This window comes from Thermobia domestica, chromosome 5 (assembly GCF_964235325.1).
Source record: "Thermobia domestica chromosome 5, izTheDome1.hap1.1, whole genome shotgun sequence".
NCBI lineage: Eukaryota > Metazoa > Arthropoda > Insecta > Zygentoma > Lepismatidae > Thermobia > Thermobia domestica.
The window spans coordinates 256,228,457-256,252,579 of NC_137458.1; the positions used below are offsets into that span (position 1 = coordinate 256,228,457).

General features: G+C 35.6%; 1 protein-coding gene across 1 annotated transcript in view; it reads right to left on the reverse strand.

Moving 5' to 3' along the window:
• Positions 1 to 21,521, reverse strand: part of LOC145684825 (uncharacterized) — a 40,177-nt gene extending 18,656 nt beyond the window's left edge. Inside the window, exon 1 of the mRNA XM_081757192.1 lies at positions 21,018 to 21,521. Within this exon, the coding sequence (XP_081613318.1) occupies positions 21,018 to 21,029 (12 nt within the window). The 5' untranslated portion in view covers positions 21,030 to 21,521. The remainder of the gene's footprint in view (positions 1 to 21,017) is intronic.
• Between the last annotated feature and the right edge of the window lie 2,602 nt (positions 21,522 to 24,123).

Here is a 24,123-nt window from a genome sequence, read left to right on the forward strand (position 1 = left end):
ATGTTGTGATCTCAAGGTAGTTGGTATTTTATTAGGACTGCAGTGCGGTTACACGAAGTACCAATGTTTTTTATGTTTATGGGATAGCCGAGCTGATGACAAAGATTATGAAGTGAAGGAATGGGAACCTAGAGTGAATTACATACCTGGAGAATGCAACGTCAAATACGCTCCTTTGGTAGATCCTAATAAGATATTACTACCGCCACTTCATATCAAGTTAGGACTTATGAAAAACTTTGTCAAAGCCATGGATACATCTGGTGAAGGTTTCAAGTATTTGCGAGATAAGTTCCCTAACCTGAGTGATGCTAAGATTTCAGCGGGAGTGTTTATTGGTCCCAAAATTAGGAAATTAATGCTTGATGATAGCTTTGACAGCAAGTTAAACAGTGCTGAGCTAGCTGCCTGGACAGCATTTAAGTGTGTTTTGCGCAACTTCTTGGGCAATAACAAAGCTGAGAGTTACACAGAAATCGTACAGGACATGATACAGAAATACAAAGAGATCTCAACTTTACCTCAACTTAAGAGATCTGAAAGCATTACTATAAGGTGCAATAAACAGTACACACAGTATACATACAAACATATTTATTTCTGTAGGAAGAATAAAGCGATTATTACGAAACTTGGAGGGTTTGTTAAATATGAATCAAAGTATACTTAGGTATAATTTCGATGTTAGTATATGCAAGGGGACAAAATCTTGGGGTGTAAAATAAACGAAAATTTGGGGTGTAAATTTTTGAGGGATTTTCCCGAAAATCCCTCTGTTACGGGAAAATCGTACGTGATGGAGAAAAACCGAGTGCATATTCGAATTCAGCGCAAAAAGTTCCTTTAAGAACAGGTATTTCCTTTTATGTAACAAAACCTTTGTTAACTAGTGTTGTTTTTTTCGTAATTGTGGCGAAACAATTGAATATTTACTTATCACATATAAGGGACGCTGCCTGACAGCTTTCAGGTTTATTTGCACGTCATAACTCATTTTTCGACAAAAATGTTACATAGCGGTTCTTCGAGGCGCAGTGACGATATGTGAGTATGATGTTTCCACTTATTAAAGTAACATACTGGCATTTTACCCTGTATCTTGAAATTGATGGAGAGTTCCCTCGTAGATATACGGTTATCCTACGTGCCTTTGTCGCTACAGACCTGGCCTTGATTTCGGGTGAAAGCTTATGCAGGCTGTAAGTCCACATCTCATGTAGTCCACATTGGTGAAAGGGAAACTGAATTCTAATTCAACCAATCAACCACGGAAATTTTCGGGTTCGTATTTTTACTCAGTCATCTTGCTTTTAAGTTTTGCTACCAAAAGAAAATTATATATTTCAGGCAAAAATTTTGTTGTAGGCCTTATATCTGGAGGACTAATTATAGTGTGGTAAAACCCTAACTATCACTTACTCAGTATGGTGTGCTTATTCCGTAATAATAATAATAATAATAATAATAATAATAATAATAATAATAATAATAATAATAATAATAATAATAATAATAATAAGAAGAAGAAGAAGAAGAAGAAGAAGAAGAAAGAATAAAGAAAAAAGACGAAAACGAAAACTCATTTTAGGGATCGTTAAAAAAAATTGTGGCTTCTGATCTAAAAATACATCAGAAGATCCAATGTATTTCAATAAAAAATTTTCTTGTAGGCCTTATATTTGGAGAACTACATATAGTATAGCCAAATCCAAATTATCACTTAATTCAGTATGTTGTGCTTATTCCGTAAAAAAAAAAAAAAAAAAAAAAAAAACTCGATTTAGGGACCGTTCAAAAATTTTGTGTTCCCTGATCCAAAAACTATGGCCAAGATCGCAATATTTAGATGCATTTTTTGAATCATTCCTAAAATTCTTGGCCAAGATCGCAACCTTTTGTCCCATTTTTAGATCATCCATAAAATGTATGTTCATTATTTCGCAAGTAAATGTTTAGATAATTTCTTTAAGCCAAAAATCCTCGTCGACATTCTTAACAAAAAAAGAAAGAATGAAAAAGAAAAGAAAAAAGAAAAAGAAAAAGAGAGAAATAAAGAAAAGAAAAGTTCCATAGTTATGTTCTCTAGGTTAACAGTCTTCATCCCGGCGAAATTAAAATACCGCTAATTTTACAGTAATTATGTGATATCTTCAAATAGATAAAAGATAATTGAAATATGGAACAAGAGCGCCCTAGATAATATTATTTTGCGTGAGGTACCGTTATCACAAGTCACCTAGTAGCTTTTTTCCGTTTTCAGCTGTTTAGAAACGCGAAAATAAATGCCGATTTTCAAAATGGCTCGAAATCGAAAGCAGATAAGTGAGTCGTGATAACGGTTTCTCATGTAAAATAATATTGTCTAGGGCGCTCTTGTTCCACATTTCGATTATCTTTTATCTATTTGAAGATATCACATAATTACTGTAAAATTAGCGGTATTTTAATTTCGCCGGGATGAAGACTCTTAAGGTAGAAGGATGAATAGCGAATGTGAATGATTATGATAGAATTGGTACAATGAGAATGTGGGAGGAAACGGTAAAAAGTAGAACAACCAGAAATTCAATATTTTCCAATACAAACTCACTTGGCTTGGATTACATCAGGGACGTCTCACACCAGAGGTCAATATTGAGCCACCATGCCTCCCACATCCTTCAGAAAGTTTCTACTCACTATTGTAACTGCTTTCGTCTCCTGTAGTTTAATATTTTCATATGCGGATTTCCATTAACTCATATATATGGCCTTATCTTTTTTGTTTTGTATTTTGATTTATTTTGGAAAATAGATCATTTTCGAACTATTCTTGGTGAATTTAGTGTCATTTCGTTTTACCTGATCTCCAATTGGCTAATAATGATACTGGGTCGAAAACGACCTAGGGGGCAAATATATAAGCTTTAGCAATAACAAAATACTTAAGTGAGTCGTTTTCGATATTATTAATATATTATTAATATTATAAATATTATAAATAAATATTAATAAAAGACAATCGTAAGAATTAAAATTGCAACCACAGGTAATGGTTCCATACATAACTGAGTAGTTCCTGCTTTCAAACCATGCTTTATAAAGCTGGGACAGGTAACGGTTGTTATAGACCTAACAAGCACTTTATGTTGCAATCAACTTTTCAAACATGAAAAATGCTTTATGCAAATGAAGTGATAATCTTTGAATCATGCGTGGATAAATATTGTTTAATGTGTACAGTGTCATAAACTACACCGTAAACTAAAAAATAAAACTGCAAGTGAACATTGCAAGAGATGGTCACGACCTTTGGAATGCTATATGATTTATGGTAGATGTAATTTTGATTTTATTATGAAAGGTGGAAAGTTATTCATATATGTAAAACACATAATTTCTGTCCGAAACACATGATTACATCCATATGTGAAGTTTTCGATGATGTTTTGAACATTCTAATGAGTTTTAAACTTAACCTGTCTGTAGTAATTTTACTGCAAGAATTTGAAAATTTGCCTCAAACTCTGTTTAGATACACTGTTACAAAGTGTATTCTGAGTTAGGAAACAAAAGGTGGACTTACAACTGTTGTTAATATAAATTTGCTTTCTCGAATACAGCCTTCAGATGAAACTTAACTGGCACCAACGCAACTTACCAGTGGAGTACACAAAACTTTGTCAAGGAGTACGGTTAAATTTCCTAGTGTTGCCACGAGATGAGACTGAACTATTTGAGGTGAGACGAGACTAGACGTATCGTGAAATGTCTCGTCTCGTCTCGTGTCTCAAAAATACTAATGCAGTTTTTGAATTTGTTTAAAAATTTATTAACTCGGAATAAATTATTTGCCTTCGAAATGTATACTAGCGTTTATTATTTTAAATGAGGACCATTCTACACAGGACATTCTACAAGAATACATAAACTTAATTTTTTTTAATGATTCTTACAAACAGCTTTCATTTCCATTTTTCAATAGATTCAAGTTTAATTATTTTGTGATATTGTTCCAGATTTAAATACAATGTCAAAGTATTAATCGGGACAGGAGCGGATCCAGGACGGACTTCTGGGTGTGTGTGTGTAATACTTCTACTTTTAAGAGCTCCAAACTCTGGGATGGATTTTGTTTATATATAAAATAAGAAAGTTTCCTCTTCTGGGGAGGGGGCGATCGCTCCGATCGGCCCCCCTGGATCTGCCCCTGAATCGTGATCAATGTTTCAGATTTCATTCCGGGTGCTGGTGGGCATATCTATGTATAAAACTTCTATTATAGAAGAACAACTTCTCTTAATGGCAATTTCATCAGTAACTGACCATTGTTTCATGGTCTTTCTCGTTCCGAACAAAGACAGAAACGTGTCAGCTTTTTACGATTCTGAATTTTGTAAGGATGCTGGTTTGACAAAATTTATTTCTTTTTATTGTATTTGATGTTATTCGAACCTAAGCCATTTTTGAAATCGGAAAGTCACATAGGCCTCCTTATTTGTTGCAGTGGTGCCAAAAGTTCTGCAAAAGCGATTTCAGGATAAGTAGAGAAGGATTACCTTTCGACTGTACCGACAATATCGACAAATATTCCTGTCGTAGTAATTCATTACTGGTTCAATCGAAACTAAGCAGTCGTTGTTGGAAGATTGTAGTTGTGTTGTGTGTTGTGCTTTGTTAACCAAACCGGAGATTTAATTTCCCATGTTCATATCGTTTCAGGACACAGGTGATTTTTGTATACACATCTTAACATTTTAATCTTTTTTTTTCTCATAAATTTTGTTGAAAGGGGTAAAACCTCAAAAATTCCTTCTCTCCATGAGACACTGGAACTTTCACATGCTTAATATTTCTTTAGTTGTCGTTTCATAGTACTTTTTTTCAGTTTAACTTCCCACGGTTATGCTTATTAGGATAAAAGAGACGCATGATTTTTGGCAAGTGAATGATGATGGAAGAATTGGTGGAATGAGAATATGGGAGGAAAAGGCAGCACTCCCAGAAAACCCACGAACACGATGTTGTCTACGACAAACTTACTTGGACGGGAATCGAACAAGGGACCCTGTACACCAGAGATAGACGCTCAACCACAAAGCCACCGTGCCCCTTCTCATAGTTCTATCGAGAAGGTTTTCTAAGTTAGTTCTGAATAACAAATTTTCGGTGTAACATAACTAACATTCCAGTCATGTATTTATTGTATGTATGTATGCTATTTGTATGCTATAACCGATGGCTTATGGTTTTGTATTCTAAGTTGGTGTTTCTCTTTGATTTCTCCGACTAGACTACTTCCATTATGGAAGAATTATATTAGCTAAAGTATGAGATCGTTTAAGAAAATAATTCCTTTTAATAAATTCAAAAGTAATTTGATTTTTTTCAACTATTTAAACCTGTGAATGTTTTTCGTACCATCTGTGGCTAGGCCAAAATCAAAAGGTTAAAATATCCTTATTCTAGTCAATCTCTGGAAAAATCTACGCCAAACCATCATAGTCTTAAATCCATTAGATCTATTAATCTCTTTCCGGAAACAAATTAAATGAAATTAATACAGTTGTGAAGTGTTTCTAATACACGTATAAAAAGTACCAGGAAACTACTACAGTGAAACCTCCCTTAACGGACACCTCTCAATAACGGCCGCCTCTATAATACGGACAGATTTTTCTGTCCCGGCAAAAATATATGTTCTCTTACGGAACAAAACCCTCCCTTTTACGGACACTCTCAGATACGGATGCGGACAGTCCTTTTTTCCCCCAAACACTTTAATAACCTCTTCATAACGGACAGAAATTACTCTCGGTTCTGCGACACACACACACACACATGTTTGTTATGCAACCGTACTGAGGATTCTCAGTGGACACTTGCTAAAGAGTTTTATTACCCTTGTAGAAGAAAAACATGCATTTTTCGCTAAACAAAAGAGTTTGGCCGATTAGTTGGTTCCTAACGCATCTTTTGAGAGGTTCTGACAATTTGAAATAAATGAAAATTGCTTACAATGTGATGACATGTACTTAAGAAAATTATCATACATACATTATCCTTTGCAGTATACGAATATATTAATACATCCCCCAGCAATGATATAAGTTAACAGAAATGAATTTCTCCATCGTCCTTCCCAGTAACTCAAATACATACTAAATAGAGCATTTTCATATTGAATTTTACGTATTTACGCTCAAAAATAATGTATTTTTTTATCTTACTGCATACGATTAACGTTGTGAGAAATTAAATTTCTGTAACCTCTCTGTAACGGACACCTCTCAGTAACGGACAAAAATTCATGTCCCATTGGTGTCCGTTATTCAGAGGTTTCACTGTATTACTAGTTGGCTGACTTTGAAGCAATTGATTATTTAAAATATTACTAGACTCTAAGTTAAACACAAATCAAATAACTGATTCAATATTTATATTCTTTAACCTTTTGGAGCTCCTTTATGGCTAAGGGGTTAGCGGAGCCTTTGGCGTGGGAGACCCGAGTTTGATTCCCTGTGGAAGCTCTTGTAGTTCGGATGCCATGTTAATTAGTAGATCCCGTCTCATATAGTATCGTTGCTGAAAGGGACGTTAAACTCAAAATCAACTAAATCAATTCTTTAACTTTTTGGACTTTGGGCTTTTCTTTCCACTGTACTCTTCATATTGCAATTCTAGATTCATCCTGGTTTACTTATTAAGTTAAATTTAAGATGCCTTGCACTTGGATTCATAATACTGTAATTGTTCTTTACAATTCAATTTCCAAATCTGTTTGTACGTAAAAATAAAAATGAAATCGATGTTATATATCTCACATTATTACGACAAAATGACTGAACTGTTTGAAATGAATTCTTGAACGAAGTCAGTACCTGAAAATGAAAGTAAATCTATCAGTTTAACGCCCCACGTTATGTCCTTTAAGCTAAGGGAGGCGATGATTAAGGCATGTGAACGATGATGGAATAATTTGTGGAATGATAATGTGGAAGGAAAACGGAGTACTCGGAGATAACCCAAGGACACCTTAGCCTGGGATCGAAACAGCGACACCACACCCCACAAGCGCTCTCTCCCTCAGCTACCATGCCCCAGTCAGCACTTGAGTTGAAATGTACTTTTTTTTATTATTTTCCTTTGATAACACTAGTTAACAAAGGTTTTGTTACATAAAAGGAAATACCTGTTCTTAAAGGAACTTTTTGCGCTGAATTCGAATATGCACTCGGTTTTTCTCCATCACGTACGATTTTCCCTAACAGAGGGATTTTCGGGAAAATCCCTCAAAAATTTCCCTTTTCGTTTATTTTACACCCAGAGATCTTGTCCCCTTGCATATACTAACATAGAAATTATACCTAAGTATACTTTGATTCATATTTAACAAACCCTCCAAGTTTCGTAATAATCGCTTTATTCTTTCTAGAGAAATAAATATGTTTGTATGTATACTGTGTGTACTGTTTATTGCACCTTATAGTAATGCTTTCAGATCTCTTAAGTTCAGGTAAAACGTTTTACTTTATTACCACGAACACATATATAAAATATAATACAATATAATTTACAAGTGTGACAATTTACAATAAACAATAATACAAATGTACCAAAAGGTCATGAAAAGACAATCAAAACTATCACAATATATGAAACTTCCATTGGGTTACAAAAACGTACACTACTTCCTTCTTTTGTAAGAAATGTTGCATTCTCTAACAAGACACCAACAATAGTCCCCCATCATTGAAGGATCCCATCGTCCCTGGTAAATTTTCTCCATTGCCATTATATCTTGGTGGAATCTTTCCCCCTGTTCGTCGCTGAGAGCACCTAGGTTAGCAGGAAAGAAGCTGAGGTGGGAGTGCAAAAAGTGGATTTTTAAAGACATCCTACAACCCAACTCTTTGTATTTCTGTATCATGTCCTGTACGATTTCTGTGTAACTCTCAGCTTTGTTATTGCCCAGAAAGTTGCGCACAACACACTTAAATGCTGTCCAGGCAGCTAGCTCAGCACTGTTTAACTTGCTGTCAAAGCTATCATCAAGCATTAATTTCCTAATTTGGGGACCAATAAACACTCCCGCTGAAATCTTAGCATCACTCAGGTTAGGGAACTTATCTCGCAAACACTTGAAACCTTCACCAGATGTGTCCATGGCTTTGACAAAATTTTTCATAAGTCCTAACTTGATATGAAGTGGCGGTAGTAATATCTTATTAGAATCTACCAAAGGAGCGTATTTGACGTTGCATTCTCCAGGTACGTAATTCACTCTAGGTTCCCATTCCTTCACTTCATAATGTTTGTCATCAGCTCGGCTATCCCATAAACATAAAAAACATTGGTACTTCGTGTAACCGCACTGTAGTCCTAATAAAATACCAACTACCTTGAGATCACAACATATTTGCCAACAATGGTCCTTGTAATTTATAAGATTTAGCAAAGTTGACATGGTGTCATAGGATTCCTTAATCTTCACTGAGTGCGCAAGTGGTATAGAAGGTTTTTTATTTCCATTATGTAAAAGGACAGCTTTAAGGCTGACCTTTGACGCGTCGATAAATAACCTCCATTCTTCTGGAACGTAAGGAATTCCTAGCTCCGCCATCAACCCATTTATATCCGTACATACGCACACATTATCTTGCATTGAGAAATAGCTTGAAAATTGAACATGCCTTTTCCTGTACACTGATATGTTCGTTTCTGCATCCAATAAGTTCCACTGCTGGAGCCTTGATCCCAGAAGTTCCGCCTCTTGTTTTGTCAGGTGCAAATCACGGACTAGGTCATTAAGTTCACATTGCCGGATGAAATGTGGCTCGCGAACACAGTCAGGGATGAACGTTGGATCCTTGGATGTACATGTTGATGTCGATGGTTCATCAAGGTCATGATCATCATCAGAGTCTTTTGGCCATATCTCTTCCCAGTTGGTAGGGGGCTCGGGAAGTGGAAGTTCATCCCCGTGCGGAATAGGTCTAATTGCGGATTTAACGTTGGGATAACTTATTGTGTATTTGCTTTTTTTAGAATGTCCCTTAACTACTGTGAGACAAAAATAACAATCATCCAGATGGTTGGTGGGTTCTCTCCACACCATTGGTACAGCAAATTTCATGAACCTCCGTTTCTCTTTGGCCCATGCAAGTAAAGTGACGTAGCACGACGCACAAATAATGTTGGGTGCCCAAGTTTTGTCCTGATCTCCCACACGACATCCGAAATATATATAATAGGCTAGTTTCACCGATGGCGTAATGGATCTACACTGTCCTTTAACTACAAACTGGCCACACACATAACAAAAACTATTTGGTGAGTTAACACACGAACGCTGTCCTCTTGACGCCATTGTACTGATCCCAAACTAAACTTCTGGTCTTAGTTGGGTATAATGCCGTTAAGATCAAACATGAAAGCACTCTTAGCAGCAAAGACAACTTTGAAAGTGAAGTAGTGTTAAACCACACGTCAATATAAAAATGTACAAAACTCCCTCACCAGGTGTCAAGAACACAAGAAAGAAAGAAATGCGCGGGGGGAGGGGGGAAACGATACCGTAGTGGAAAATTCAGACTGCATTAGTTCATTGTTGTCAACAATGAGTCTGTATTCCATTCTTTCTTTCTTTTGCATTCTGTTACATTTGATAACAAATATTGATAACCATTTCATGAACAAAACGAAAAAACTTGGAGAATTGTATATATATGTATTAAGATATACATATACTGTAGTTTAAAAAAATATACGTTGGAAGTACATTCTATTTTTATACACTTTTTTAATTTACAGAGAGCAATACAAGTGTGTTGTTGACTATTGTAAATATTCATTTATATGTCTGTGTTTGTAGTAATAAAGCAAATCGTTTTTACCCCAACTCAGGAGATCTGAAAGCATTACTATCAGGTGCAATAAACAGTGCACACAGTATACATACAAATATATTTATTTCTCTAGAAAGAACAAAGCGATTTTTACGAAACTTTTAGGGTTTATTAAATATAAATCAAGGTATACTTAGGTATAATTTCTATGTTACTATATGTAAGGGGACAGGAGCTAGGGAATAAAATATCTGAAAAAGGGAAATTTTTGAGGGAATTTCCCGAAAATCCCTCTGTTACGGGAAAACTGTACGTGATGGAGAGAAACCGAGTGCATATTCGAATTCAGCGCAAAAAGTTCCTTTAAGATCAGTTGATTTTTCTCATGTAACAAACAAAAAGTTTAAATTTGTTAACTAGTGTAATCAACTGTCGGTAAGATTATATAATTGGGGTCGCGGTGACTCAGTGGTAGAGCGTTCACCTCTGGTGAGTGGGGTTCCCTAGTTCGAGCCCAGTTGGAACCAAGTGAATTTTGTGGTGAACAAACACCGTGCGCGTGGTTTTACTCAGGGTCTCCCGTTTCTTCTTACATTATTGGTTCCACTATTCCATTCATTTCTCATCATTACCGTCTCTTTTAGCCTGGCCGGCATAAACCTGGGACGCAAAATTAAATATAATAATAAATATAATTTTATAATATAGTTTTTTAAATATAATTTGTCAACAAAGCTTTCCTTGCTAGCCTAGTGGATAGCACGCGCACTTTTGGTTCATAAGGTCTCGAGTTCGATTCTCGATAGGAATGTATTGAAAATATTACGGTAGTTCGTATCATCTCTCATACTGTAGATCCATGTCTCACATAGACTCTGTACTGGAAAAGAAACGCTAAACTTAAACACAACAATTGATTATCAAATCCCCAGTGGAGAAACACAACATTTTAATTTCACAAAAATTCATTTCCTTTAATCATCCATCGGTCTGCTTTAGCCTAAAAGCCACAGTTGTGGAACGTTAAACTAAATTTCCATTTTATTTCATTTGATTATCGAAGTTCCATTGAATACGATAATGAAATACGTAAACCCCCTGGAATGGTAGATGACTCACACGACATATTTGTAACAAATGGTTGCACGTTCTACGTATTAGGTATTATACATTTTTCTTTTTATTTATCTTATCTCAAACTTTATTTTCCCCGTGCGTAAAGCGACCATTCTGCTAATACCCAAAGATATCCTACTAGAAAAACACAAATAGATATTCTGTCCTACTATTAGTTTATTTGCTAATTAAAATCCGAGGAATTGCGTCTTTTGAAATATTAAAAGAAATATCGACTAATTTTAATGTGTTAATTTTAAGTAGACTACTTACCTTGCGGAATCCAAAATTTAGCTTATTTTCTGCACGTTTTGACAGAATACCAGCATGAAATATTTTACCGTCATAAAAGAAGAGAACATATTTCAGAAGGAAGACAAAGTGTATCAGTACACTTGAAATAAATGGTTTTCTAAGTTTTTTTTTCTTCTCCAAAAGAAACATGTTTGTCAAAACCTTTAAGAAATACTTCAATATACTAATTTTGTGGAAAACCATTTTTTATTCAACACGCAACATTTCGTCTCTTGTGAGATATGTATTTCGTGCGCTGAAGGGGAGTTGTTTAGCATAACAATAATCCAAGACGGCAAGGCATTGTCTCTTGTATAAGGGGCTATACAAGGACAACACGATCTTTGTTAGGGATATATCATGGACTAAGCTAAGAAAGTAAGTGTTTTCAACGCCTTTCTTGAATTTACACAAATAAGTTTACATAGTAGCAATTCGTAAACCTATGAGAATTCGAGGTAGAGGTCTGCATGGGCCGGAATTTTTAGTCCGGGCCCGGCCCGGCCCGTGAATTTATGATATGAGGTCCGAACCGAGGCCGAAATATGTTTTAGCATTTACGCCCGAGCTCGTGTGATAATCAAATGAGCCCGAAATAAGCCCGAATTGCAGAAACTTAATAATTACGGTAAAATTGTGTTTTTATTTACAGTAATTAGAGGTTTAATTTTGCAGTTGTGCTTTAAAATTTCTCCAGAAAGAACGGTCCAATAAATTTCGTTGTACAGTATATTTACAAAGTTAGGCTCGAAAGGCCCGAGAAATATGATTGTATGGTTAAAACTTTACTGTCCGCGACCCGTCCAGGCCCGTTTTAATTATATTAGAATCATAGACAAAGGCGGAGCTACTCTAATTATTTAGTCAGTTTTCCCCTTGATAGAGCCAATATATTAATATAAATTAATTCAAAAATATAATATTAGGACAAACGTATAAAAGATTGTTAATGTAATGAGAGCATTCTCACGTATTAAATTCAGGTAGAGCGAAATTTTTCATAGTACATTTTGTTAGGTTCTACATCACATTAAGAATAAAACAAGTCAAAGAAGAAAACTTCAATATTTATCTTCTTCCATTATCTTAGTATGAACGAATCGGTGACTCATAGGACAGTTAACAGATCGAATCGGTCGCTCATAGGACAGTTAACAGTTCCTGTCGCTAATAGGACTGTCGCAAGTGGGAAGACACCGGCACTAAAATGTAACTGGAAATAATGAAGATAAATATTCAATATAATTAAAAACTAGATTCAAGTCATAGATAATGTTCAAAGAATATAGAAACATACTTCTTTGTTAATATCTTCTTTTATTGTATATATAAAAACGAAGCTTGTTATGCCTTTCATATATACTGGGAGAACCTGAAAGATGTGCACATACATCAAGAGGTGATTCATGACATCAAAAGAAGACAAAAAGTCCTTTTGCATGTTGTCGAATTCCACGTCGTATAGGAGTGACAAGGGGGCGAACTTGGAATCCAAAATCAAATCCTGACAATTGGAACGAGACATAAAGGTGTGCAGATACTTCGGGAGGTGATTGGTGACATTCAAGAGGACGTTTTGTCTACTTTTGATGTCACGAATCACCTCTCGAAGTATGCGCACATCTTTCGGTTTCGTTCCAATTGTCAGGATTCGATTTTCGATTCCAAGTTGGCACTCTATCACTTGTACATGACACGGAATTAGACAAAATACACGAGGACTGTTTGTCTTCTTTTGATATCACTAATCACTTCCCGAAGTATGTGCACATCTTTGAAGTTCACTCTGTATATATATTGCAACGTACCACGGGCTTGTATTTACAAACACCTAATATATATGTGTTATTATTTATGTTCTATAAATTACATTTTTCCAATGAAGGCTTAATTTGAAGAAAATGTATAGAATAGGCAACATTAGGCACTAAAGCAATTATTTAGGCAGTAAAGGTCGAAATAGGCAAAATAAAATTGGCTTAAATCGAAACTATAACCCCCCATATAAACTTTAAAATGTTATCTTTGATCATATCTTTAATATTAAAGAATAGGCATTTTGTCATCCGGTCTCTAATTATTACCAAATACTGAAAATGTAGACGAAACTAACCAATCATGACGGTTTATGAATTCATTGGGATAAATCTACAGTAGTTTTATAGTTGTCTGACTTGTAATCTAGTGGTTATTAGTTTTTGGTCTCAATTTGGTTGTAACTCGTGGACCAGTTGAAGGAACCAATTAACAAACTAACTAATTCTATGGCCTAAGGATCCCGGAGGTTCAATGTCGCGTTCACAAAAGTTCTCCATTGACTTCTGTTCTTAGCCAAACTGGATCCAGTTTCTACATTGTATTCTTATTTCTGCGAGATCCATCTTAATATAGTCCTCGCATCTGCGCCTAAATCTTCCTAATGGTCGTTTTCTGATTGGATTCCAGTTAAAACTTTGAAAGCGTTCCTACTTTCTTCCATTTTAACTACATGACCTGCCCACTTCAGCTTCCTCCTAGACTTGAAGGCCCTAATAATGTAAACCGTATAAATTATACAGTTCCTCGTTATGAAGTTTCCGCCATCCCCATTCCGGTTCCTCTTGGGTCCTTGAGTATTCGTCTCAAGATTTTATTATCAAAACTTTCACTCTGCGTTCTTCTCTCCGAGTAAGCGATCATATTTCGCAACCGTACAGCACAACAGGAACCAATTAAAGATTTATTTTCTGATTGCAGAATGCATTTTCTGTGGTAAAAACGATTATGGTTTTTAGGCTGAGAATAATTGTTGTTTGTTATGTAAAGGTTACTACAACGTTGGAAATAAAAGAAGACGGTCCTTGTCCGTATTTGAGAGTGTCCGTGAAAGGAAAGCTTCTCTCCTACAATAATACATATACAGAGTGTTTCAAAAGTCCCCTAACATATGGCAACTCTGTTATTATTAGAGTTAATAAAATGAAAGATGAAAAACCGTTTCCAAATATTGTGTTTTAAATCTAAAGTGAAGGAATTTCTTAAATCGGACGAGCTGTTTGAGCTGTACACTCTTTATGCTCCCAATGTTAAATGAAAATGCAACGTTGCCATTTACCTGACCCACAATATAAGTGAATAAAGTTGTTGTCATTTTCACTATCGTGTCGATGGCCAGCCCCATTTCAAACAGTCACTTCATGCATTTATGTTGTGGATCCAGGTAAATGGTAACGTTGCATTTTCTTTTAATGTTGGTAGCATAAAAAGTGTACAAACTAAACGGCTCGTCCGATTAAAAAAATCCTTTATTTTAGATTGCAAACATCATATTTGGAGACGGTTTTCCCTCTTACATTTTGTTGTAACTCTGATAATAACCGAGTTACCGTATGTCAGGGGACTTTTGAGACACCCTGCACTTTTGACGATACGAAAAACGTTGTACGTCATATTAAGATGTTCGCTATTAAAAGATGCTAGTTGAGGTTGGTTTCACTGTATATTATTTAGTTATTAATTCCTGTGGAGTTTAATATGCCACATTGAAAACTATCAAAATCGCGAACTATTTGAGGAAGCAATAATTACCATGTTCTACTGTCGTTTCTTCTGATGGCAGATGTACTTGCTGTTGTATTTTAGTTAACATAACTAGGTAAAATGTCTCCTTACAGCAGATTTACAGTAAACTTTGAAAAGAGAAACAATTACACAATAAATATTGAAGTAATGAAATAAAATTATTTTAAAAGTACGGAATTAGATCATAAGATCATAATTGTACGTATTCTTGTTTAGAATGCGAAAATATGTCTATGTCTAGTAAGTGTTCTGTCGGAGAGTCTAGCACATGTATATTAACTTAGCTAAGCAGTAACAATAAGCCTGTAGATTAAAGCTTAGATGATCAGTTTCTTTCCTTTGTCAAACCTGGAAATCAAGAGCTGGACTAGAGAACTAAGGATAGAGTTTCCACCGGAAACCTCATCTGGGTCTCCTGCGATGGAACCTGGATGGATACAAAAATGTAGCCCAAACTCGTTCAGAGGTCTATGAAAATAACATGGTCTTTATGTGACCTGTTAAACAGAAATGCAGAACCAACCTCTTAACAATTAATAACGGTCCAACTACTTAAATAAACTCTACTAAAGACAGTAAAGAAAATCACACGAAATATATAGTCCTTTCCGTTTGATGAAATTAGTTTCGTAAATATCTTCCAAATGGAAGGACAATTTGAATACAGTTTTCGGTAAATTAAAAAGAATGTAGTTTTCTGTACGTTCCAGCCTTGAAACTCGTTGAAACGGTGTATATTCAACCGTTATCCTCAAAATAAATTTTGCCAAAACGGAAAGAACTTTTGTTCCTGACTGTACGTATATCTTTGATGCTGGACGTTCACTTTGTCGAAATGGGGCAGCTACTGCAATATATATATATATATATATATATATATATATATATATATATATATATATATAAAGGTAACCAAGAAAGTTCAATCGTTTTTTCACCCAAAACATTCGAACATAGATATATCACACAAGACGTACCTAGAAGATCAAAAATACCAAGACCTTCTGCCAAGTTCTGAAAGACCATGGATTCCATCGCTGTAGAATTTGGTGGGCCGTGCAGCGAAAAAGGTTTCAAGTGAATTTTGCTCCTCTAGGGATTTTGCACCTTTAGGGATTAGAACTGGCGTCTTCTAAGGTGATTGTCCAAAGTGTGGAACAGGTGATAATCGGACAATGCAACGTCCGGGGAGTATGGCGGATACAATAGTGCCAAAACCAATACATCAAACACGTAGGATTACCTTCTTCTGGTGGAGTGCTGGTTTCGGCTGTTTTGGAACCGGTTTCTGGGGTGCTAACCAATGATGACTGCGCCATGGAGATTCGTACAGGACGCACTTCTCATCACATGTCAACACCCTGTCCAGAAAAGGCTTCTTCGTCAGACAAGACAGCAAAGAAACACGCGTGTATGCTCTCGTTGCCTTCTAGCCCAGAGTCAAATCCATCGAACCAACCTGTAGTGCTTCCAAGTTGGTGGAGGTGCTGCTGAATGGTTTCTCCACTCACATTGAATTGTAGTCTCAATTCCTCACCTGTCTGGCCACTGTTCGCCTCAATTGCTGCCTAAAGATCTTCATTTCGTAAATATGTTGGTCTTCCGGCACGTGGTGCGTCTTCGAGTGTTTCGTCGTCGTCCTTAAACTTGTTAAACCATCGCTGCACTGTCCGTGCAGTCACGACACTTTCATCATAGGCCTGACATATCTTACGCCCTGCTGCAGCGGTGTTTGAGCCCATTTGAACTCGTACAGCATACACGCCCTTATGACGTTCTCTGGACGTTCTATGTTTAGTCAGTCCTCACGCTTCACGAAGTAACTGAGTTGCCACAACCAGGTAGTATGTTGGATATACGCACGTATCTATACCAACAATTGACCTTCACCTTATATCTATTCGCATTCAACTTAATGTGTGAGGGCCAATTGAACACAGACCTCCATAAAAAGCGACAGAACTTTTTTGGTTACCTTTATATATATAATGCATCGTATTGGTTTGATCAAAACATTAAAGTGATTAAGAGAGCTGACATCATAATGATATCAACACAAAGAGATGTGCGCAAAAATATAAATGAAGGTTTAGGTATGAAAAAGATGTCTGCGAGAAGAGTGCAGCGTTTTCTATCAAACGAGCTCCTTCGTGGCTACGCGGTTAGCGCACGTGCCTTTGGCGTGGGAGACCCGGGTTCGATTCTCGGTGGGAGCTCATGTGGTTCAGACTCCACGAAAAGCAGTAAGTCCCATCTCATATAGCCTCGCTGCTGAAAGGGACGCTAAACTCAACTCTATCAAACAGATGCACTAGCGTGTTGATTGGGAGCATGCTTTGGCGTAGTTTCAGCGTAATCGAACGGAATTTTTGTACCGAATCGTGACAGCTGATGAAAAATGGATTTATTTTCATACAGGAATCCAACAGATATTTTGCAGAATGGTTGCAAGTGAGGTAAAGATGACCGAATTGCCCAAAGACACAATATTTGTTCGGCAAGACCAGTGTATTTTGGGAGGAGCATGGCATAATATTCATAAACTATACGGAGAAAGCTAAACCAACAACTGGCAAGTATTGTTACATTTTGGACAAACTGAACCAGGCAACCAAGAAAAAACGACCAAATTCAAACAAGAAAAATCTTGTTCCCTACTGACAAAGCATCTGAGCAATCATCCATGAAAGCGATGGTGAAATTGGATTATTTTGGTTACGAATTGCTTCCCTACTCATCGCATTCTACAAATCTGGCCCCCAGCGACTATTATTTGTTTTCTAACTTGAAAAGATGGCTCTAGGGATAGAGAATTCTCGCTAAGGAGAAGTTAATTTCGGAAACGGATGCCTATTTTGCAGAGTTTAATGAATTGTATTGTTTCAGGGGTATCAAAATGTTACAGGACCACTGGAAGAAGTACATTTGGCTTCAAGGAGATTATGTTGATGAATAACATTATTTTATAAGCAAAATTATTTTTCTGGTAGGCCGCGGACTTTTCACTGTAACGATTAACTTAATATGCTTATATGTTATTAGCCCACAGTTTGCGTAATTTTTAAAATATGTCAACACGTTCAATACTACAAGAATCAGACACGTCATCTTGTAACACCATTACTTTTTATTCTTGTCTTGTCTTAGACCATAACTGGTCAAATAGGTAGGTGCACCAGCTCGCTAGTCATGTATGCTACAATTGCAAAATGGTCAAATGTGTACCTCACACGGAGGATTTATGATTCAGAAACGAAATAGAATAAAATACAGGACACAATTGGGAAGAAAGGACACAATCAGGAAAAAGGTCAAAGTCAGGAACAGATCAAAATCGGGACAGAAGTTCAGATAGTGAAAGGGGGCTGAAAGCCAAGTTGAACAGGGCAAAAAGTTAGAGGAAAGTGGGAAGTGTAAAACGAAAAAAGAACGAAGAGCAGAAAAAAAAGAAGGGGATGTATGTACGTGTAAATGAAAAAAAAAGTGTAAGTGTAGCGTAGGTGTATAGGAATTCCCACTTCTCTCTCTTCCTCAGAGCACACCACACACGAGACACTCGCCGTGACGGCCACTGTCGAATTCCCCTTTTATTCTCTTTTACATCTCCATTAATAATAATATTTTTTTCTTTTGGTTGTCATAGCAACTTTTACAGTTTATACATATAAACTGTACATAACTAGTACAGTTTATACATATAAAATCAACATATACTATTTTTAACTACTAAGATTAAATCTTATTTTGAATCAACAACATATATTTTCTTTTTTCTTCTTCTTCTATTCAACAGATTGTGTACTTTTAAGCACCGTTGCCCAAAATAATTACAAGAAAATGGAAGTAATTTATCTCGTAGATAAACAATATCGTTGTATCACCACATGAGTATATTTACTTATTTATTTTTATCACGTATTTATTTATTAATTTATTTATTAAGATAGTGTTTCCAAAGCTTTTTTTTTTAACTGAGAACACACTTTATTAATTGCCTACGACATCGCTACACTTTTAACTTTTATTATTAATAATATAAATTATAATAGTGTGAGATTCATTGACGTATGCAGAATTTTATCAAGGGTGATCAAGCACTCAATTCTATATCCTTTCAGGATAAGTGTGATTTTAGTACATACTAATGTCTAAGCTTCGCTGGGTTAAATAATAAGAAAAAATATAGTAATATGTTCCGTTAGTCAGTTACTGTTTACTATTACTAAAGCGCTCTCTGATATCGGTCATTTTCGATCATTTTTATATTATCCCCACGAGACTGCGACACACCGTATGAGAACCACTGGTTTATGAAATACAATTGTTGTTCGATTCTCAGTGTAACTGGGGTTCACATTAAGCTATATGCTTATAGCTGATATAACTAGGGCTCACAAACATCGACTCCAATTCCCGTTCCAAGCCTAAGGGATCTTATTCTACAGTTGATGATTATTTAAACTAGATGTTGATAGATTTAAATAAATTTCTCTTTATTGGCTTTCTTTCTCCCCAAACACAGATCATGGCTAACGCTAGTGTTCTTGGGAAATGGGATCTAAGTTTCACATATATTAACAATTATTTTCTTTTCTTCAGCTAATAAAATTTTAAATAATGGAAATGGGTTTGAAAAAAGCAAGCGATATTAACTAGACATGAAGAATAAAATACGTAAAATCACTTGAGATTCTTCGTGGCTAAGCGGCTAGCGTACGCGCCTTTGGCAGGGGGACCCGGGTTCGATTCCCGGCGGGAGCTCATCTGGTTCGGGTTCCACGTTAATCAGTAGGTCCAAGTCTCATATAGTCTCGCTGCTGAACGGGACGTTAAACTCAAAATCAACTCAACTCAACGTAAAAAAATACTTTCATTAAAATTTCATTTCAGAAAAAAAATCCTCATGTAAGTCAATGGGCTTAAAAAATATATTAAACAAACAAACAAATAAACAAAAATGACGTAAGAACACCATATCAAAGTTAATGATAGGCTAGAATTTTCTTGATTTAGGTGAATAATATTTCAACGAACTTAGTATAGACAAATTTTTGATAATACAACGATAAGTATAGATTAATGTAATTCTATAAATAATACGTATATAGTATGTTTTGAAATCGAAATATTTAAAACGTAGGCTTGAAGATGATCTAGAACTGGCTTTGAATACGACTTCTAAACTAACCTCAATCGCAATCATTAACAATAAATAAATAAATAAATAAATAAATGCAAAATTAATTAAATGAATAAATACAATAATAATGTTAGCAACGAAGTACAAATGATCATACCAATAATTGTTTAAATGATGTTGATATTTTCTTAAGTAATAACACGAAATACATACATACATGTTCAGTATACATTGAATCCTCTAAACCAAAGACTTGTCAATAACCAGAGGCAGAAATAGTTTTAAGCAACAGCTTGCAGGCAATAGAAAATTGTTATGGTGCAATTTGAAATAAGACACACTAATGATTATATTCGGAGAACTGATCTTGGTGAGAAATGGTTTTGCCTTTTGAAGGTAACTCTCAGATGACAAACGAGAGTTTTTGTTTCCATTGTAACAGGTGTTTATGGAAAACCCAACAACAACGTAATACTAAGTTCAACAAACTATTCCCTCTTTGCAATATATGTTTTTAAACCGAGCGCGGTACTTAAAAAAAAAAAACATGTGTTGCAAACTGTAGGTAATGGTATAAGTGGTAAACAAAAAGAATGCAATTAACATTCTTTACTCATTAAGTTTAACAGTCATTTTTGTATACACTAATGTTAAAAATAAACAAATCATACATATGCTAGGGAAAAAAAGTATGTAATAGCACAATGAATGAAGTATTTTTAATGTTTCAAAAGTCAATGAGCTACCTTGAAAACTTGAAGTTGTAAATTGTCAAGGATTTTTCTTCTTCCTTCCCTAAAGTGTAAATGTCGTCTGCAAAACCATTAGCATTGCTTACGAGTCGTATGCTACTGTGAAACCCGTTGAGGTTGCCAAAACAGACTCGATTATTCTTATTTGGTATGCATTTTGCGCTCTTCTATATGTGCTGGACAATGTCCGCTCTTATCGTCGATTGGGCAATTCGAACCATTCGTATAGAATAAACAATCAAACGAATGTTGACGCAACAAATAGGAAGTGAAACGTAAGATGTGGAATTATTATAAATGACTATTAAAAGAATTTACTTTTCTTACCTGTAAATGCATTTTCGAATATCCTGGAAGAGAGGAGAAGAACCCGGAGGCTGCAATGGTGAGGAACGCTTGTCGTTCTTCAGCTTTTTAACTTGTCAGCTAAAACAGTGTGCGTTTTGTTGTAGTAGTTGGAAGATAATAGAAGAAGAAAAAGAAGAAGAATTAGAGAGGTCGTCAACACAAGCCCTTGCACGAATGCTGAAGATTTTAAGATGAGACTTCTTCTGTTGCACAAGGACAGTCCCCAAACGGAAAGAAGTCAACGCACCAACCAACCAATAACACTAAAAACACCGATGGATGATGTCCTTAAACTATCTCGTCTTGGTGCTGCTTTGCAATGACGTTGGTGTTAGTGGTGGTAGATGGATACTGGTACCAGTAGTATATGCCGACCAAAAGTTGATTAGGCTTTCCAGCTGGCTTTGCTGGAAAAGATTCTCCAAAGAACGCCCTCTTGGTCTTTGGTAGGTTCCTCTTTCTTTCTCTCTCTTCGTGGTCTTTGGGTATGTTTTCTGTGACGTCACTTTCCTGAGGGACTTGATATTTTCTTTCAAACACACTTACTCACACATACATATACACACATCTATACATACTACACTTCTTTTTTTGAGGCCCCTCGTTCGTGTTTTGTTTTTAATGAGATGAGCCTCTCACTCACTCTTTCGTTGGTCTTTTTCTTCTTCGTTTGCTTCAATCTTCTTTCTTAAGCATTTGGAGTGTAAAGTGTCGGAAGTGAATTGCCGAATACAAAATAGCCAGTTAGCCACATGTATACGCACGCAACAATGTTTTCTTCTTTTTCTTATTGCTGTTGTTCAATTTGATCAAAACATCATTGTTGGGTTTTGATTACAAAGTAGGTTCATTCGTCCAGCTAATAATTAGAAATGTTTTCCTTGTTTAAAAAGCTTAAAGCTTAAAGTAATGCTTAAAGCGTTGCACCTATGAACCACTCACAAGAAAGCAAACAAAACAAGGAAAAGTACACACAAACATCTCCAGACAAACAGACAAAACATTTATAAAATTTAAAAAAAAAAAAAAAAAATCAGAAACAAAACGTATTCAAGGTAAGACTGACTGTTGAACCTTTATATACCCTATGGCAACAACGCTTGTCTTCAGGGGTATATCTGTACTTTCCATGAGTGAAACCGGTTTTTGGCAAAACAGCTGGTGGGTGGATGATATACGGCAAGATGTAACAGAGAAGTATATCTAGCTATTTCTATTCATGGTTAAGCTAATTCATCTTCTTTCTTCTGCACCACCATTTAATGTTCGTTTTTTGGTCTTCCAGACAGATATTTTAGAGGATCAGAGCATCCTCAAAGGGATAAGTTTCTTATCTTAGCTTTGTATCATACATTCTAATGGATTTTCTTTAGTTGCTTCACCTATGAAAACAGGATGTTGATATTTGCTGATGAATCTTGATTTACCTCCTCCCTTTGAATCTTGATTGCGTAAAGTATTCCTGATCTGATCAATGACCCAACCCTTTTTTAATCTATAAAGAAATCACCTCCAGACGAGTTTTGCAAGGTCGTAGGCACTTTAGTTTATGCTGGAAGCGAGTAATATGATCAGCAAGATGGGAGGAGTGTGTTTGCCAAATTTGACTCTGACACCAACGTATCTTACAAAGTTTGAGAGCTTGGATATATATCATCGCCATACTAAGGTGCTATATGACCGAACCGTTTGATCAAACGGTTCAATCATTAAGTAGAAACCTCATCTCACGCTTATGAAGAAGAAGAAAAAACTGTGCTCAAAGCCTACATCCCTGAAACTTTATGTTATACGATCGGAATAATGACTCAAACGTAATTTAGTTTAAGTGAATCATAGGTTTACAAGTCCTTGAATAAACTAAGCAATCTAAGGCTATCTGTGGTTCAAATCTCAGTATGAGCATGGACTTTATGAATTATCTTCTTGTCGTTCGTTTCATTATGATCAGTCATTTCTCATCGACTTCTTTTGCCTAGAGGGCTGAAGCGTAGAATGTAAAAATCAACAAAATGAAATAATGAATAAGATAGTCAACTTAATAAATCTAGTTTTTAGAAAAATGAATGAGAGAGTTTAGGGGAGTGTTAGGAATGTCTGGCATTTAATTCGAAGACTATAAACTTTACGAATTGTTGTAGAGTAGAAATTTATGAAATGTACGTACAGAAACATTACGAGTGGTCTGAAGTTTTCTTGGTTTAATTTTTTCTTTACCGGAATTCGGTGCTATTTTTCGCGAAGAAATAAAATTATTCGTGGTTCTTATTTACACACACACACACACACACACACACATATATATATATATATATATATATATATATATATATATATATATATATATATATATATATTGTATATATATATATATACAATAACCTTAGACTTACTGTACCTTAAAAAATCATCATCACAGGTATCCGACCAATGTGTACGTACTTCATCACGAATTTTCACATAAATTCTGAGGAAAATATGGGCAAATGCTTGGTACGAAATTACTTTACACAGAATATAATTTGTATTAATTTTGTGCAGCTTACTTAAAAATAGAAAAAAATTATATTTCCTTCCTTATCCACAATTCCACAAAGAAAATTCACAAGCGCAAATTGTAATTAAAAAAAAAAAATGCTTCAATATACATTTTTATACGCTTCACTTCGTACTGAACATCCAGTTTCTTTTCTGTCGTCTCTTCTCGAAGGACAAATTTGTTAATACTTCCACATTTTGTTCTGAAAGATTTTACCTTTGCACTGTGTTACCACACTCTCGTAGTCCGAGATTTTTTATTTTTTTTTTATTTTTTCGAATTTACCTTCGAGGTAGATAATAATATTGCTAGCAGACTCTTTGTGTACAAGGGACCGCGGTGCCTCACTAGTAAAGTGTTCACTTCTGTTGCATAGGCTTTTTGGTTTGATCCCAGCTCGCACCAAGTGAGCTTTGTGATGAACAAACACCGTGTGCATGTGTTTTCTCGGGGTTCTTTCGTTTCCTCCCACCTTTTCCGTTCCACAATTTCACTCATTTCTCATCATCACTGTCTCATTTAGCCTAACCGGCATAACGTAGGACG